The 19,540-nt window shown below is 36.3% G+C and overlaps 1 protein-coding gene across 1 annotated transcript in view; it reads left to right on the forward strand.

The window, feature by feature from the left end:
* Positions 1-19,540, forward strand: part of RFX3 (regulatory factor X3) — a 120,413-nt gene that overhangs the window by 52,139 nt on the left and 48,734 nt on the right. Inside the window, exon 2 of the mRNA XM_065744173.1 lies at positions 16,602-16,726. Coding sequence (XP_065600245.1) covers positions 16,610-16,726 — 117 coding nt within the window. The 5' untranslated portion in view covers positions 16,602-16,609. The remainder of the gene's footprint in view (positions 1-16,601; positions 16,727-19,540) is intronic.

Genomic DNA, 19,540 nt, shown 5'->3' on the forward strand with positions numbered 1-19,540 from the left:
TGATTTGCAGAGTGGGCTATGGCAGCCGTAATCCCTTCCCCAGATAATGATGACATCCTACTGTTAATAGTTACATGTGTATTGTGAGCAGGGTAAGTAGGCCAGTGAAATCACAGCAGTCCATTTTTGCACCCATCGTGGCACTCAAAGGCTTGAGATGACAGAAGATCTGACTAGTGCATGTTAAAATAAAACTGCTGTAAGTGCTGAACTGTTTTAATAGTTGAGTAGTTGTCTGTCAGCGTGTTACGTTTTTTTCTCATTTTCAGAGATCTTTTAGAGTATCTTTCATGGAACCATATTATTTAGTGTCTTAGTTTCTATATATGTTCTTTGTTGTGCAGTTTACAATCTTCAAGGACTTAAGATTATCATTTTTCTGTACATTATAACACTAGTTGGAAAACTAGTCTGGTATTTGTATTTGACGGGAACCAGACTATGGAAGAGATGTTCAAACCAATACGTTCTTATTGATATGTCTACTGAATGTGTTTCAGCTTTATCTTAAGTTGAAACAACTACTTAAGAACATCACCCAGAGATCTGCCCCATAGCAGGATAGTTATGAGTGGCAGGGAGTGTGGAGTGGTAATAGGCAAGTGCCTTAGAACAGTGGGCAAACCAGTTTTTTGGAACTTCACCTCTAAAAACATAAAGAATCATGAGAAACTAGTGAAATACTTGGTAAAGGTATTTTGCCCTGGCAATTCTAGAGAGACACAAATCACTGTAATGAGGCTGAGCTGGGGTCAATGGAAATGGACCAAATGCTTGTTCTACAAATCTCCAAGTCCTAGACTTCTGAATCAGTAAACCTGCACATGGCTTCTATGAAATACTCTGCCCATCTTCCATCTCTGCTGTTTGAGGGTGAGGGGAAAGGTGGCCTTCTCAAGGACCTGTTGCGGATTCAGAGATCTGCCAGTCTACTCCTGGAGACATCCTCCCTCATCCTCAGATTTGTGGGCACAATGTCTTGCTCTGTGGTGTGCTGAAATACAACTAGTTAAGTCCCTCTGAGGGTACCATCCAGTGCCCTAGCATGAGACATTCTCCTACTGGATCATTTAAGTAAAGAAATGCAGTTTACATCTACGGGACATTATAGTTTCCATTATTCCTTGATGACAAATTTCTGTAGTGATATGAAATTTATGAAATTAATGGTCTACATTTATGTCCCCCTTCTTGCTTGTTTATCTTCAGCACCTGAAAAGAGCATGGTTTTTAGGCTCTGCAGCAGTTCCTGGCTCTTTCTGCAGTAGCTGTCGTCTCTTAAAAATGGGGGTCTACTGGCTACATTTCAAATGCAACAGCCTAGGTCTTTCTGCTGTTGCAGTGGCTGTGGTCTTACAAGACAGTCTTCATCCTCTTTATTTTATATTAATGACAAGGAAACGTATGCTGCCTCTTCATGGTATTAGAATGAGCTGTAAGGACTCCCTGAAAGCAGTGGGAAAAGGGAGCTCCCATTTGGACTTGCCCTTTTGCTATAAAACTTACCTGGAAGAAGCATCTAATTCACAGGCCCATCAGGTGATTATTTGTCTTTGCTTCATCATTATTAGGATTCCCACCATCCCCACTCCTTCAAAAAATTCTTATAAAATTGGCATTTTGTTCAGGATTTCCACTTCTGCAGACAGCATTACCTGAGTCTTGCAGCACAGTACAAAGCCCCAAAGTTGTCTTAGCCATCCTAGCAGGCAATTGGGATTTCTTTTTCCAGGATTGGGTTCTTCTTTGCATGTGGCTGCAGATGCACATGGACCTTTGGTAAACTGACTCCTAGGATAGGTCCATAGTCCTGAATTGTGTTCCCACTTATTGTAGGTCTCTGATCTCCTCACAAAACCATTTCTTCTCTGGCCCTTCACTCCTCAACATACTCATAAGGACTTGTTCATCAGAATTGTGCAAAAGGGGCCAAAACCTAATGTATCTTACTATTCAGTTACTTTTGATTCAGTTTTAAACCTTAACTGATTAATTTCACTTGTTGCTTTTGAACATTTTCTGTGTAAGTTTTTAAGGTTAGAGAGAAAGATTTAATGTATATGGCTTTACACTATATGTATCTTTTTACAATCTATAAAGCTATATATGTATATGCACATAAAAAGTATATAAAAGTATAAATAAAACATAATTCTACATATTTGCTAAGTGATTTATATCCAGATTTCATATGAATATATGCTAGAATACATTCATATGAATACATGCTGGCTATTCCCACCAACACTGCATCTGCATGTGGGAGTTATCCCAAAGGTGCAGGATGTTGTTTCAAATGTAGTTCACTGTATGCTTTGCCACTGTGAGACTTTGTGAATCTATCAGTAATTAATTTCACTAATAAAATGGCTTATTTGCAAACCTACTTTAATTTTCTTGTCTTTGTTGCATATTTCTCATTTGGAAAAGTAGAAGTGATAGAGTATACACAATTTGCAGTGTACTGGATCTAGACAGGTTACTGTACTATGAGTGTGAGCACTGCTGCCTATGTTGATTTTGTTCTTTATAACTCATTATGAAAGGTGCAATTACATTGCATAGAGTAATTTTTTGCAATCATTCTCCCCTGGAATAATTAACAAAAACTTTTATGGAATGATTTATCTTGTGCAAATCCAACTGCTCTCTTTCAAGCTCAGGATAAAACTACACTCACAACCGCCCTCCAGCTTAGTGTTTTCATTTACAGAGTTTTTCCTAATATATGTGGTCCTAACATCAAAACTGCTTCCATATCTATATATTCTTAATATATATTGATATAGATAGATAGATAGATAGATAGATAGATAGATAGATAGATAGATAGATAGATAGATATTCGTTATATACATAGATAATATTCTTAATATATATAGATATCTACTAGGGAATTAAGAGTAGGAGTCTATGTTGTTTGTTCTTGTTGTAAGGTTAGTCTCTTATTTTTATTAGTAATATTTTACAGCATAATTGTTCACATGTTTAAGTTTGATTAAAAATACTGAATAAAATCTCATGACTATAATTTATGGATCCTAATTGTCTATACATACTGAATTTTCTTTGTTCTTTTTGATATTTTTTCCTATTGGCCAAAACACCTAGCTTACTGTAGCTGCATTTTTCCCTAAATAGTCTTAATTTCAAGGCAGTTTATACTGGAAATATTTCTTAGTATTTTATCCCTGCTGACAGTAGGGAGTTGAGAACTTGCTGGTCTTTAAGGTCCCTTCCAACTTAAGCCATTCTATGATTCTGGATTCTGCTATGCATAGCATGTGCATGTCAGCAGTTTGGATGTGCAAATGTTCCCCTAGTATACTAAAAGCTCAGACTATGTTGTGTTCTACTATATCAATGTTTGGTTTAATTATTCCGTGTTCTACAGATGACGAGGGTGAAGATCAGAGTATCTGGGTTATCTTAGTATTTGCTTAAACTTAGTAGAAGGCAGCTTACAAAATAACTCCGTAAATTTGTTTTGGCTTACACTATAGTATCTCAATACATGTGTAACTGTTTATTTTACCTGTCCTGTAGTTCATAAACAAATTTTTATTATTTTGACATAGAACATAAATAGAATGTGTCTTATTTGTTAGTATTTTAGCATGGTGTGTAACAGCTGATGTTATTAATGATACATAGAATAAGTAGATGCAATGTATTTATATTTTAAAGCAAAATTTTAGTTCTACCTTATAGCTTAAATTGTTGATATGTACCTTGGACTGAAGACTTCAAGCAGCTTCTTTCACCTTAACATGCTTTGTCTGCTTAAGTGATAATTGTGCAATAATTTCTTTGCATGAACTATCTGTAAATGGAAACCAGGCAAATTATGATCTTTTAATATTGATATGAAATATGACTCAGAATTAGCAATGTTTCTGATACTGAGAGGGAAAAATATAATTTTTTGTTGTTGCTGTTGTTTTTTTTTTTCCCAAAATGCAAAACTGATCTATTTTTAAAATTTGAGTTAGACAGGAATGATGTGCAGGTAGTATTTCCTAGGATAGAGAACTTTTCTCCAGAAATTTGAGAATCTTGGGGAGGTTGGGAGAGAAAGATGGTGGGAAAGAAGAAACTAGTGACCATGGTAAGGAATCACAGAGAAATCACCATGACTTTGTTGTGTTTAGGAAAAACATAGTATTTTTCCTAGTAAATAGTTTGAAATTCAGGAATAAAATTTCACTTATATTTTACAGTGTATTTTCTCAGTGTGTATTAAAGCATACAGCTCAGTCTAGTGTTCTACATAGTGTTCTACATTTGTATAATTTGCACTTCATAAAAAAATTTTGTTTTGCCTTAAGTGCTTAAAGACTGGCTATATTGATTAATAAGCAACCATGACATTTCTGCTGTGAATAAGCCATTTAGACTTGGCTTATCTATAAACACGTTCATTATGGATATAAAATGGGTGCAACAAAAACTAGAGCATGAATATGTCCATTTTTTAAACTCCTGTAACTACTGTAGTGGTTGAGGTTTTGCATGCTTGTGTTGAAACTTGGCAGAGCTACCTGTAGTATTTATCCATATATACTAAATAACCAAGTAGCTGAGAGCACTTGGAGTTTTTAGCTATGTTTGTAGTGTAGATTTGTAGTGTTCCAGATATTCTCCTAAAACTACAGTATGAACTCCACATTAATTTGTGTTACAGGTAAAGTGAAGAAAAAGTTAATGCAAAGAGCTACTTGCTATTTCTAGAGTAGTTGACTCTATGAAATAGTGGTGGAATTGATATTTGGTATATTAATTCTATAAGAATTAAACTGACTTTTGTACTGAAAATCTGTACATATCACTTTATGTGAGTTAAGTCAGTTCAAAATGGTGACAGCAGTGTGTTTGCTCTTTCTGTATGACAAGAAAGTGTAGTATAATTAGTGTCATTTGTAGAGTGTAAAGAAGATGCAAAATAAGTGGTAAAACATTCTTACAGAACAAAAGCTGTGAGGCAGAAAAGTCAATAGAAATTGAAAAGGACAGCAAGGACAGCAGCCATGCAAATGTAACCATGCAAGGTTCTCAGCAATGAAAGAACAAGTAATTCCCTGTCTCTGTTTGCTGGAGACAATAAGGTATTGTGACATAATCCAGTCGAGGTGAATGAACAAGACTGTGGGTGGTGACGTTCATTATTAATATGGTGAAGTTACATGAAGTGTACTGAGTAAGGTTTTTCATACATCATACATCATACCTTTTTTGAACTAGTTCTCATTTTTTTCACCTGTCAGGTGGTGGACAAACTTGAGACATCTTTCTGTTTTTGTCTAACAGTGTTCTTTTCACCTTTTATTTGTTAAGACAAATAGATCCAAACTGTCTTTTTTCTTCTGTCATGTTTATTGGAAATATTCTTACTTTAAAAACTCACGTCTTTGTCTTCTGAAGTTTTGCTTCAGACTTGGCTTTCAGTTGTACCTTTGCATTTATCACACACCACAGTGTATCAAATGCGGATAGATGTCTACTTAACCCAAATGTAGATTAATTTAACCACTGATTTTCTTCTTTGGTTAGCTTACGTTAAGTTTGGTTTGGTATGTTTTTTTGTCTCCTTCCAAGACATCAGATGAGTTATGAACAGGTAAATGAGCCATGGAAAGAATAGGATAGGATTTTTCAGGTTGATATACCATTTAAAATGAAAGTCTATGTTGTTTTAGACCTATGGTGCTAGAATACTTGTGTTTTTTGAGAATTTGATAAACTGTGCTACAGAATAAACATCATCTCTAGCATTTAAACAATATGATGGAAAAATGAAGGTCTTCTCAAGGTTTTATTAATAAGTAATTTTGAATTACGGCACACTGGCGGATTTCGAAATTTGTTAATTCAGTTCTTAATCTGTGTTTTAACACCACTACCCTAACATATCAAAAAATGTATTAGAGGCACTTGAAAAAATAGAAATATTTTAATGCAGTTAATCTTCTTTGGAGTGGACTGTGTGCATATTGAAAATGCCCACTGGGATTCTTCTGCACCTTGGAATCCTAATGTAGAAGGAGTGGAAGTTGACTGGAGTACCATGTAACTTACAGAAGTCTTGCCTTTCTTCAATTCTGTAGGAGGACAAGAAAGTGTTTTTCCAATAAGTATTATTTGCTACAACTGTTGTGTAGACATTGCTACTTCTTATTGCTGAGTTTGTGAGGAGTAACCGTCTTTTAACTAGAAACTCTAGTAACTAGAAGATAATCTTGTTTATCACTAGAAGTACTTTTATGCACTTTTCACAGAATCACAGAACTGTATGGGCTGTAAGGTATCTCTAGAGATCATGGAGTCCAACCCCCTGCCCAAGCAGCTCCCTAGCCCAGGTTGCACAGGTAGGCGTCCAGGCGGGTCTGGAACATCTCCAGAGAAGGAGACTCCACCACCTCTCTGTGCAGCTGTGCCACTGCTCCGTCACTGCACTGGGAAGAAGTTCCCACAAACATTTGTGTGGAACTTCCTGTGCTTCAGATTGTGGCCATTTTCCCTTGTCCTAATGCCACCCATTGCTGAGAAGAGTCCAGTCTCATCCCTTTGCTTCCCACTCCTTAGGTATTTATAGACATGGATCAGATCCTCTCTGAGTCTTCTTTTTTCAAGGCTGAACAGACCCAGGTCTCTCAGCCTTTCTTTGTAAGGGAGGTGTTCCATCCCCTTTATCATCCTTGTGGCCCTCTTCTGGATTCCTTCAAGGAGATCCCTGTCTTTTTTGTGCTGGGGAGCCCAGAACTGGACACAAAACTCCAGGTGAGGCCTGACCAGGACAGAATAGATGGGGAGGATCACTTCCCTTGACCTGCTGGCCGTGCTTATTCTAATGCATCCCAGGATACCTCTGAAGTTATCAAAATATGTCACAGCATTTAGGAGGGAAGTAATTCACTTGTGCACCTTCTGCAGAGGAGACTGAGTATTTAGTTTGGAGATGGACATGTTAACCAGAGAAATGAAGGAAAATGTTTAACTCTAGAATTACAAAGCAATAAGAGTATAGGAAACGCTGAGATGGTTTAAATGATCTTTAAGCAGGCTGATTTTGTAAGCTGACATATCTCTGATCTGGTAGTAGCCAGTTTTGATGTATTTTATATTGCTTAACATCACTGTTTATTTCAAAATTAAATACAATAAAATTGTTTTTTGTCACTTCTACTCTGTTTCCACTACTGTACTATAGTACAGTAAATTCCTTAGAATTTACATCACAGAATTATGTGGGCTTGATTGTACCAGTGGTGATCATCTAGTCTGTTCCCTGCTTAAAGCAGGATTAAGTAGATAAGATTGTTTAGGACATGTCCAGTTCTGTTTTCAGTACTTCCAGGAGGAAGGATGCCAGCTATTTCACCTGTTGCATTATTTGACTACTTTTGTGGCAAACTTGTTCTTTCCCTGGATAACAGTAAGTTTCTCTGTAGGCTTCTCAAGTCAGAACAAGTACATTTTAGTAGATTTCTCATCCCACCCCCCAAAAAAAAATCAGGTTCCCGTGGTATCTACAGAGATGCTAAATCTAAATGTCTTAAGTGCAAGGTACAGAAATGCTCTCTGTGGATCCATTAGAAATATCATATTACAACATAAAAGCATACAAAACAGGTAGGTAAGGGGTACTAAACTATTGATTCCTGTTTGTTTAGAACAGATTTATTAAAAATATGTTTAACAGCAATCTCTCATGTAGATTCTGAACTTTTGTGTCCCATGCATTTTGTGTGATACTCGATCAACTGTTATCAGAATGTATTAGTTGTTTTGAAGTAGTTGATCTGTGTTTCAGCTGTGGCAGTTTAGAGAATCCATCAATGTGATGCACTTCAGACAGCAATGAACAACCTGTAATTGAATCATAGAGTGGCTTTAGTTGGAAGGAACATCAAAGATGTAGTTCCAAACTCCCTGCTGCAGGCAGGATTGCTAAATATTAAACCAGGCAGTAGATCAACTTTGAAAAGTAGGCGCATGAGAAACTAATAAGGTTCACAAGGCCAAATGCAAGGTGTTGCCCTTGGATCCAGGCAATCTCCGATGTATGTACAGTGTGGGAGAACATATTGACAGCAGCCATACCAAGAAGGATTTAGGGACTTTTTCATCTACCAGATGAAAAACTTAAAATGATCCAGCAGTGTGTGCTTGCAGCCCAAAAGGCCAGCAGTATCCTGGGCTGCATCAAAAGACAGGTTGGGCAGCAGGAACAGGGAGGTGACTGTCTGCCTTTTTTCTGCCCTAGTGTGGCCCCATCTGGAGATGTGGAGCTTTTGGAGTGGGTCCAGAGTAGGCCATGAAGATGATCAGAGGGCTGGAGCACGCCTCCTATGAAGACAGGCTTACAGAGATTGGCATGTTCAGTCAGAAGAAGAGAAGACTCAAAGGAGCCCAGTGTTTTGAGATCGATTGTGTGAAGTTCAAAAAGAGCAAGTGCCAGGTCCTGCACTTCAGTCGCAACCCCATGCTTCACTACCGTTTAAGGCAGAGATCTGGAGAAAAAGGATGTGGGGATTTTAGCTGACAGCAGTCTGAACATGAACAAACATTGTGTCCAGGTGGCCCAAAAGGTCAGCAGCATCCTGGTTAATAGAGTAGCCAGAAGAACCAAGTTGATTGTCCCTCTGCACGCACTGGTGGGACTGCACCTCAAGTACTGAGTTCAGTTTTGAAAACAGAACTATGAGAAAGACATTGAGGTCCTGGAGCATATCCAGAGAGGAGCGGCGAAGCTGGTATAGGGCCTGGAGCACAAGTCTTATTAGGAGCAGCTGAGAGTACTGGGATTGTTTAGTCTGGAGAAGAAGAGGTTCAGTGGAGACCTTACTGCCCTCTACAACTCCCTGAAAGGAGGTGGTAGTGAGGTGGGGGTTGGCTTCTTCTTCCACCTAACCAGAGATGGGATGAGGGTTAATGGCCCTACATTGAGCCAAGGGCAGTTCAGATTGGATATTAGGAAAAAGTACTTCTTAGAAGTGGTCAAGCATTGTAACAGGCTGCCAGCAAAGTGGTGGAGTCACTGTCCCTGGAGGTGTTCAAGAAACGAAGTGTGGCAATGATAGACATGGTTTAGTGAGCATGATGTTGATGGGTTGACAGATGGACTAGATGATTTTAGAGAACCTTTCCAACCTTAATGATGCCATTATTATATGAAAACAAACAACACCTCCATTTTCATGGTTTTTTTTTAATCCCTTTTGTTGAAGTCAGCTTTCACACTCACTCTATAGACAAAAGAACTGCAGTGTAATATCTCATTAGAAAAAACGACAGAACTGACCTTTGAAGCTAAATCTGAATTTACTTTCAGTATCATACTTTCAACGCACAATTGAGATAAATGATTTTTTCAGGTGTTGTACTGCATTTGTACTCTTCCTCAGAAAGCACTGGCTGCTAGGCAAAGTGCCTTGAGTAGTGGTTATCACTGCTTGAAGTATTATATGTCCACTCTCCAACATAGATTTTGTTGAGTATTTTCAAAAGTATGAAGAAGTAGTCTTAGACTTTATAATTAATTTGATGGTATCATTTGTGCAGCAAAGCAAGATCTTGGATCAAGGTAGTAATTCTGATAGTTAAGCAATAGTGCTGTATAGAGGTACTTAGCATAGAATTATCAGTTTTTGTTTTCAGCTGCTTTTTCAGGAGCTATTAATCTTAACAAAAACATCCAATTGCAATTTTTTAACTAAAGCAGGAGTCTGTGTCCTATGAGAAATCCAAGAAGAGCTGAAAAAGAAGCACTGTATAAAGAATTCTGTGTATTTGCAATAGTGATGATAGGTCTGGAAATGCACAAAGATGTCTAACATCTTTTTTTTCTTGTGTTCTGAGCCTTAGTGAACAAGCACTTCAGAGAAGTACCCAAGCCTGGAAGGAGTGTAGGTAGTTTATCCATACCAGTGACTTGAAGGATTTTCTTGCTTACATGGAAATACTTGAAATGCCACTACTTGAGCCCTGTTTTGTTGTTTATATGTTGCTTTCATTCATCTCACCCCAGGCCCTTTGTTGCGTCCAACACCCCCTTACAAAACTGATGGAAACTCTGGCCCCATAACCCAGTTACTCCTTGTTTAAATCCATCCTTACAAAGTGAGATATGGCAAAGATACGTGGATGCTCCAGTGGTCATAGAACCCAAAGTCCTGTTATCAACACCAGTTCTACAACCTGCTGTTGATACACAGTACCAGCACCCTATTCCTCACACTTTTTCATGTCATTGGCAGGATCAAGGAGAACATCACCTGGGCCTTTTCACTTAACAGTATTTCTGGTTGAAATATTAGTGTCTGGTAATAGAATTAAAGCAACTGTTTTATGAGTTGCTAGATTTGTTTTCTGTAACTGTTGTACTTGCTAATATCATTTCAATAAAATACCTCTTCAGGAGTTTTGTTTTGTCCTATTGTTTGTGAAGGTAGTCTTGTTGATGTGTATTGATATGTTGTTCGGATGTGTAATATTGACATATTGCCTACAAAGGGCAAATGCAGTTTTGAAGTGTTTGCAGGTAAAATTAGAAGGTAGATGAAAATGAGAGAATTATGACATAGTTCTTCAGCATTAAGTGTCCATGTGCTTCTTCTCTGTGATCTTCTGGAAATGTGAAATTTCATTATGACAGTTGTTGACCAGTATTTTTCTTAGATGCTTGATAATGAGATTATCCAGACATTGTTGATTTTTATCACTGTGTTTTTGATGGAGTTGCCAACAGTAATCACTTCCATTGGTCCCTTGCAGTGTACGTATATCTGTACTTCCTCTTGCCATTACTCTGCTATTGTAGCATTATGCTGATGGAAATTGTGTGAACAGACACTATCGCTTTATATACTTTATTCTGTGCCATTCAGTTAATCACTGCTTATCCCATAGTTCCTTAAAAAGGTGAAAAGAGTAATTAAATCTGTGCTGGTAACTGAAATATTTAGTAACCCACCCTTGTATCAGTAGTGTTCATCTGCTTGCTTTCGTGTAAGAATCTTAAGGCACACAATCAAATAGTGTTCAGTAAGAAATTGGTGTTGTAGGAATGTGTTAATATTCTACAAGTTATACTACTTAGAATATTCCCTTTTTATCCACTGTGAATAGCATGTATAAACTTCCTGCTTTATTCCTAGTAACTACAGTTGGTTCCTTGTATTCATTCAACTTTTCTTGTTTGAAAGTTGTTATTCATTTTGTTTACACAAATATTTAAAAATAATGCTTATCTAAAAGTCTAGAGTATTATTAATACTTGTTTCAATTTATACTATTGGTCAAGAAACAAGTGGTTTGGATTACCTGTTGAACACTGATGTTCTAAGAAGCGTTCCTTTGCTGTGAAAACACATTATAAAGACAGAAATTCTTCATAAGTATACTAATTATTCATCATTATAAATGCTTAAGATATGAAGATTAGCCTTTTATTCTGACCATTAAAAGCATATAATTACTGCATGTGATTACCAGATCTTGCTCACTTCACTTTCTTTTATTTAGCCTTGAAGAGAAGAAAAAAGAAATTTCCTACCACACTTAAAAGTCAGTAACACATTTCTATTTTCTGCATTGCTGCATTATTTTGTGAAGACAAGAAAGCATATGTAGCTGAACAAAATTTTTGAAAACTCTGATAGCTTAAAAAAAAGTAAATTAGTTCAACATAATGTAGTCCAGTAGCAAAATAAACAGTGATCATTAATGTGACACATTTTAACAATCTTATTTGATTAATAATTGATGAGTTAGACCCCTTAACCATTTAGTCTTGATATTTCTGTCTAGAAAACAGAAAGAAATCTTATTGAATCTGACTGTATAAAAAATTGCTAGAAAACGTAAGAGACAACATGAAATTACACAGAATATGCAGGAAAGGGGTAATTTTCATCATAAGAGTTGTGTTCTGTCTGCTAGACTGAAGAACTACTAATCTTGTCACATTCAGCAGCTGGTCTTGGTCAATGTATTTTTCCCACTTGGAGGGGTTAATTAGCTTTCTTTCAAAATGTGCCCTATGTAGCTTCCATTCACATGATACAGCACGCTCTGGCTATACAGAGCAAAATCATTAACAGGTGGGTGTGTCCAACTCTTTAATTAGCCAGAATAAAAAGAATCTTTATCAAACAAGCACCTGTTACTTGAGATACACCTGACTGCCATTAGGCTAGGATGGTATCTTTTCTGCTGAAACGTACAATACTATTGCTTATATTTTTTCACTCAGAGGGTGGTGACACACTGGAACAGGTTGCCCAGGGAGCTTGTGGATGCCCCATCCTTGGAGACATTCAAGGCAAGGCTGGATGTGGCTCTGGACAGCCTGGTCTAGTGGTTGGAAACCCTGCCTATTGCGGGGTGTTGAAACTAGATGACATTTGAGGTCCTTTTCAGCCCAGATCATTCTATGATTCTATGATACATAGCAGAGGTGAGAAATGCAGAAATCTAATTTAGGTACTCGAAATGTGTTCAAGGAACACTGATGCAATCTTTAAACAAATATATTGACTGACTCAGGAACATGAAGTTAGAAAAACTAATAGTGAATAGGAAGACAATACGAGTTTACTTTCAAATTTTCTATGCGGTATCCACAAGGCTAAGTCAGAAAGGTGTAATATGCCATAGTAAAGAATTGCATTCAAGATAAAGACTTAGAGCAGAGAAATGAAAAAAAAAACAACAACTTTTCAAGAAATGAATATTAAGTTGTTAGGTATATTTCTGCTTCAGAAAAATTGACTGCAAAATGTATAATCCCCAGCCATGCTACAGCCATGGCTTTTACCGAACTGACAGTGTGAAGATTAAATGAACTCAGTCACCAGTACACTATGATCACCTCTCCTGTCTCAACATTAAGGCCATTACCCCTCGTCCCATCTCTGGTTAGGTAGAAGCCAACCCCCACCTCACCACCTCACTGCTCCTTTCAGGGAGTTGTAGAGGGCAGTAAGGTCTCCATTGAACCTCTTCTTCTCCAGACTAAACAATCCCAGTTCCCTCAGCTGCTCCTAGTAAGACTTGTGCTCCAGGCCCCTTTACCAGCTTCGATGCCCTTCTTTGGATATGCTCCAGGACCTCAATACCTTTGTTGTAGTTCTGTTTTCAAAACTGAACTCAGTACTTGAGGTGCAGCCTCATCAATGCCAAGTACAGTCTGATGAGATGACTAAATCTGATGTTTGTCAGGTCAGTGTAGCAGTGTGAGCTGTACTGTGGGTTGTCAGAGGGCAGGCTAAAGGATTCTCAGAGGTGTCTTCAGTTGTCTCTGGGAATTCTCTCCCACAGACCTCTGCATTCATTCTCACGCGTCCCTATAGTGTCTCATGTATTATTTCTCTGGACACTGCCACTTATAGGACTGGGTTGGAAGTACCTGGTTCTTCACTACCCCTGCTCAGCATTCTTCAATGCCTGATAGCAGACTGTCACCTGGTACTGGCGCTTGTGGTCTGCCCGTCTCAAGGCTTCTCCACTGTAACTGGTAACTGACTTACAAACTGAGTATACTCTGTTCTTGTCAAAGCTGCTCTCTTTTTCTACACTAATGTCAACCAGACACTCTCCCTGACAAGTGCTGCAAGGACAGGAGTACGTTATATTCCACCCTTAGATTGAAGAACCTTGATCTGATAACTGCAGCATCTTGAATTGCAGTTGCAATGATCAAGTACTGTCTCTGAGATATGATGTTGTAATTAACATGAATGTGGCAATATGGAACAGCTTCTTACCAGTCAAAATGATATCTGAATATAGTTAGCACTCATCCTCCCTTCCAGTGATTGACATGTTTGTACGCTGTAACTGGGAAAACAACATAGTTACAAGTGAAGCTAAAAGGTGTTAGGAAATAATGTGTTTTAGTTCTTTTTGATTGTTCACTCTTCCTAATGAAGATGCAAAATAGGAATAATTTTTCTTTTCAAAATAATTTCAATACCAAAAAAATCAGTTTTTGCTAATAGTCATCTTTGCTTTCTAAGTAGTAAGAATATTTCTTTACTAAAATCTTTGGCTTTAGTACTTGAAAGGTCATCTGTAAGTAGATTTAATGCAAATTGAAGCTCACAATTTCCTGCAACAGCCTGTTTCATTGCTTTTCTGCTTCTAAGAATTTCAAACTTCTTAGTTTTTTTTCTTATTTACAGTGACTTGCTGAGCAAGAACTGAGTAAAACTTGAATTGTTCAATTTAAAAAACGGTTACATTCTATAAGTAAAAGTTAAGTAAAATGTTAAAGCTAAAATACTCACTAGTATTCAATTGGAAATGTTATTGTTATGACTTTTTTATGTTATAGTAACCCCCAAAAACACTTGCTGTCCCATTGTGCTGTGATGTGCTGCGTCTCTCTTCAAAAGTTCTGATGATCAGTGCTATGTATACTATTTCCATAGATAAGTCTATGCATATATATATATAAAATGTAAGTTCCCTTTTTGCCTTTGTTTGCAAAAAGTAGTTTTATAATTCTTAACTAAGTTTATTTACAGTGTGAAGCAGTTTGAGTCTGTGCATCTACAACTAACTTTAAAAATGATTGCATTGGAAAACAGCATTTTCTTCCTAGATTGTATTACTGAAGTTGACTGCTCTTGTTAATATTGTTCAGTTAGGATATTCTGATATGCGAAATGTGATTTTGTTCTTTAAATTAAATAATTTTATTTTGGATTTTATATTGCATTTTCTATAAACACACACCAAAGAAAAAGGATGGAATTGCTCTTCCATTTATCCTGAGGACACCCATATTTAATTGGAATTTTAAGTCCTTATTTAATTAGGATTTTTAACATTTCAGTAGTCATCTGTGGAGTCTGGTTTCTTTCCATATTCTAGTTTTTGCCAGACTTGCTGTGAAGAAGTATAGAGGTCAGACATCATAGTAACTTTGAGAATAATTTCAGACAAGTCTGTTCATCAGTTTTTCAGTCTGAATATTTCAAAAGCAGTTTAATCTGTCATGTACCATAGGCATGGGTTCACAAAATTTAAGCCAATGTTCTTCCCAACTGGCAAGGTCCTATCTCTCTTCCTTATGTCATGCCAAATTGATATGCCTGTTTCCTGGGCAAACTACATTTGCATGCACAGTGAGTCATGGGGAGAGACTGCAGAAACCTGGCTTTAAATCAGGTTGAACTACTTTGGAACGCAGCCTTGGAAGCAAGATCTGTTTTGGCAGCTAATTCAGTAGTCAAGCAAGGAAAATATTGAATTTTCTGAGCAGTTTTCTAGGTTTAGTTGTGCAATGATGACTTCTTATTATTATGAATTAGTATGCCCCTGAGTCATTGCATTTTTGGTGATGGTTTTGTTTCAGAAAATATTGTAGGTTTTCCTTTTGTGGAGAGATTAAAGGATACTTTATTCCCTATCAGCTATATGTACCTATACAGTTAAGCAAAAAATCACCTAATGGTGTTCTAAATATTTGTAGATTTTTCATAGGAGCTTCTTTTAGTGTGGATTGTAACACTACTAACTTTCAGAGACACTGGTCCTCAGCTTGATTTAGAAATACACTGTAACTAGTGTAGATTAATAGGGATTAAAACAAGTAAGATCTTTGGATAGCATTTAGGTTAGAGACTACTATTTTGTGTTTGTTTACTGTAATCCTTCACAGAAGTACACAGGCTTCTGTTTTGAAGGTATTAGGCAATTAAGTAAATGCCTCATCTTGTTATTATTTCTACTGGTTAATAACCCACTGCAGTTATTATTATTTTTTTAGTTCCTGATCTTCATTTAATGTTGATTTGCCTTCCAGTCAGTTGTATTCCTATTTCTGCTGTGTAAAATGGAGGAGTCCCAAAGTTATTCCCCGTAGAGCAAAAGTCTTCCTCAGTTGTCTTTTTGATAGTAAGTTTTCTTTGTAAGGCATTTTCTTTCTCACTATTTTCATGTTGAATCCAGATTCCAGTTGTTCCCTTTAAAATGTCAGTGTCACAGTTCTTGCTGGTTTTTTACTACTTAAATACTTCTGTATTGTTACGTTGGCAATGAGTTTCTTCTTCTCAGAATTTCAAGTACAATTATTGATTTAATACTTTATACTGAAGGTTATTTGAATTCTTTTTCACTGTGACTTATACATGCTTTTCAGAGTCTTCTTTTCATATTATATCCCTTCACTCTGCAGTCTGTTAGTTTAGCTTTGAATTTCATGTACGCTTTTTAATGTAATTCAGGAAGACAGAAAATAAAGATTTGAATATTGACCAGTTATCTACAAGTCTAGAGAAGCCTCTGCTGAGTTGTTCCCAAAGTGACAAAACTAAGATATCTATCTATCTGAGATATTTCTGCATATGTAAATAGAAGACATTCTGGATGTAAGTAAGTTGATACCAAGATTAAACAAACAAATAAAAAAACAGTTGCAGTTTGTATCTTAGTAGGGGAAAAGCCTTTTAGCTAACACCAAGGTTGATACTAGCTAATTTTAAAATCCAAACATGGTAACAAACCCCCCCAAAGTAGTGTGTTATAGTAAGTGCCAAAATAATAAAATGAATAGATGCATTAACCTTTTAATTTTGCTTCTTAATTTTACTCAGAGACCACGATGCAGACATCAGAGGCTGGGTCGGATACAGGTTCAACTGTGACTTTACAGACATCTGTGGCTGGCCAGGCAGCAGTGCCCACGCAAGTAGTACAGCAAGTACCAGTTCAGCAACAGGTAGGTGGCTGTTGGCTTTGAGAAGATAAAAAAAATAATCAGGAGGGGTAGTTCTTCACAGTGTAGAACATGATTTTGAATATGATTTTGTTGCAGGCTGCTAAATGCACTGTTTTGCACTGCTTTAATGATTTTATTTTACTGGAATTAAAATAGCTACCTAGGAAGGCAAGATGTTTTCAGGGTCTGTTCTCTACACTAAAGCATCTGACAAGTACCAGTAATACTCCATGGGATTCTGGCAGCAGATTATTGTATAATTTATGGAATAACTCATAGAAATTAAATTTATATTACTGAATTTAAATTTACATTTATGCCTTATATATATTTATGGTACTGCTGGTTATACAATTTCTTCTTTAATTTGCAGTTCCAAGCAAGTGCAATATAAATGTAAATATGCATCTCTAGTCTAGATTCACTGCAGATTTTACACATTGTCATGCAAGTATTTGTGATGCAACAATATGTAATTCATTATATGCGTGTGCCAGAAAAGTAGCAAGACCTCATGTAACAGCCAGTACAGCTCATGCCCCTCTCATACCAGGTGGTGGTCACTCCCTTACAGTGCCCACAAGCAAAAAAAAAAATGGGAGGGAAAAATTGGAAGGTTGAAAATAGGGACTAAATATGAAAGCCTTGACTGTTATCCAAGATTTTTCCTGATTACACAGAAATTAGTAATCAATGTGACAGGTGATCCAAGTGATTCCTGATGTTAGTTTTCATCAAAAGTTGACTTGACAATTTCAGAATCACTAATATGAAAACAGGACATAATTTATTATATAGTGTAATCTGTTCTCTAAATTGATTTTTCATCATTTTATCAAGTATAGTTCTAAAAGTACTACTCTCTCAACATTAGAATGTTGAGAACATCCGTTAAAATAAAGACTTTTTAATAGTATGTTAGTCTTAATTTGATGCTCTCATGATGCTTGAACTCTGAAACCTTTGCAGGAGATTTTCTGTAATTAGTTATTTATTTTTTAAGCTCTGTAAAGTATAGGACATTTTTTTCCTGTGAAACAAGATCTATATAATCTGTCATTTTTGTGTTATTGTATTACAGCAGATGTTTACTGAATGTAGTTCATGTGATTTGCTGTTTGTTACTTCTGTATTTCAGCTTTTCAGATAAGAAATGGCTGGCTATATAGTAGTTATACATAGTTACCAATTTAATCAAATATGAAACCTTTATGATGGCCTAATTTGCATGTTGAATTTGATCCATTTATAGATCTGATCAATGTGATGGAAGATTGTTAACTATTTAGTGGCATATAGGACACTTCCTTAGTTCTAATTGTATTAATTGAGTTGTAAAGATAGATTACTCTTTGCATTTGTTTGTTTGTTTGTTTGTTTTGTTTTTTTTCATAAAGATATAGAATGAGTTTGGCTTTGATGTTTATAAACCTCACTTCTGCAAAATTACTACTTTTCTGAAAACTTAAAGAATATATTTGGCTCTGTATTTTCCCACATTATTAATGCATTTAGCTATATCACCTACCCTGTGTATCTTCTCTGATATTATTCCAATTTATCAGTGTATTGCTCATGTCAAAACATACAATTCAGGGAGTGGATGAGGTTTTTCTTCTCTTGCTTGATTAGGGCTTAGTGGGTACAGGAAACATTTATTCTTATTGCAGTAAGCAAGTTTGTAGAACTATCAGTTGCTACATCTCCTTCACTTAGTACTACTGGTTCAGAGTATTCCCTTTTAATTCCATATTCCACTGGTATTTTTCATTGTTTTTCTTTGTGTATATATTAGATTATACTTTTTTTAGGTGTCTCTAACAGTAAGAATCAACATAGTGTTTCAAAAAAGAAAGATAAGTAAATATCTGAGCCAAGAAAGTTTCTTGTGAAATACTGCAGGAATCAAATTGGAAATGAACATGAGGAACAGACAATGAAAACTGTATTGCAGTAATTAAAACTCAGTTCATGGGAGATACCTGTTTAGAGAGAAAGGAATTAAAATTCCTGATGTTTTCTCTGTAAATCCATAATTTAAATGATACACATGTGTGGTGAGGGGAAAAGGAAGAGTGAAAATATGAGCAGGGTGCGCCATTGGAAAATTGGAAGTTATAGAATTAAAAAAAGGAATATCCTATGGCTTATAAAAGACATATTTGATAATAATAATGTCAGCTCTTTCCACAATATATATATATATTAATATTCACATTCAGATTACATTCTTATATGAATATTATTTCCTAAAACAATAGGTCATTTTTGGAGACTTTCTTTGTTCTCGATACTGTAACATGCACTTGTCTATCTACTACCATGTGGTGGATACTGAAACTTCTGTATTTTCATTTGTATTTTTATTTATCAACAGTTCTTAGTGATCAAGGCCACCATAGATTTTTTTTTAAGTTAATATTTCATTTTTTTCTGGTGAAGTCTTCTTCCTTATGTCTGCATTCCAACTTATACACCATGCTTAAACGTCATCTCATGCAAATATAAATTTGGAGTTATTGTCATGGTATCGTGTTTTTTTTTTCAATGTTTGGAAGGTATCAGAGAACCACAGAATCATAGAATTGTTTGAGTTCAAAGGGACCCTAAAAGGTCACCTAGTACAACTCCTTTCCAGCTTGATCATGTTGCTCAGAGCCCCATCCAGCATGACATTGACTGTCTCCGTGGATGGGACAGCCACTACCTCTCTGGGCAACCTGATCCAATACCTCACAACTTGTATCATAAAAAACTTTTTTATTCTATCCAACCTCAATCTCCCTGCTTTTAGTTTGAAACCCTTTTCCCTTG

This window comes from Cyrtonyx montezumae, unplaced genomic scaffold (assembly GCF_038088225.1).
Source record: "Cyrtonyx montezumae isolate F1298 unplaced genomic scaffold, pur_monq_1.0 scaffold_30, whole genome shotgun sequence".
In the NCBI taxonomy this organism is placed as follows: Eukaryota; Metazoa; Chordata; class Aves; order Galliformes; family Odontophoridae; genus Cyrtonyx; species Cyrtonyx montezumae.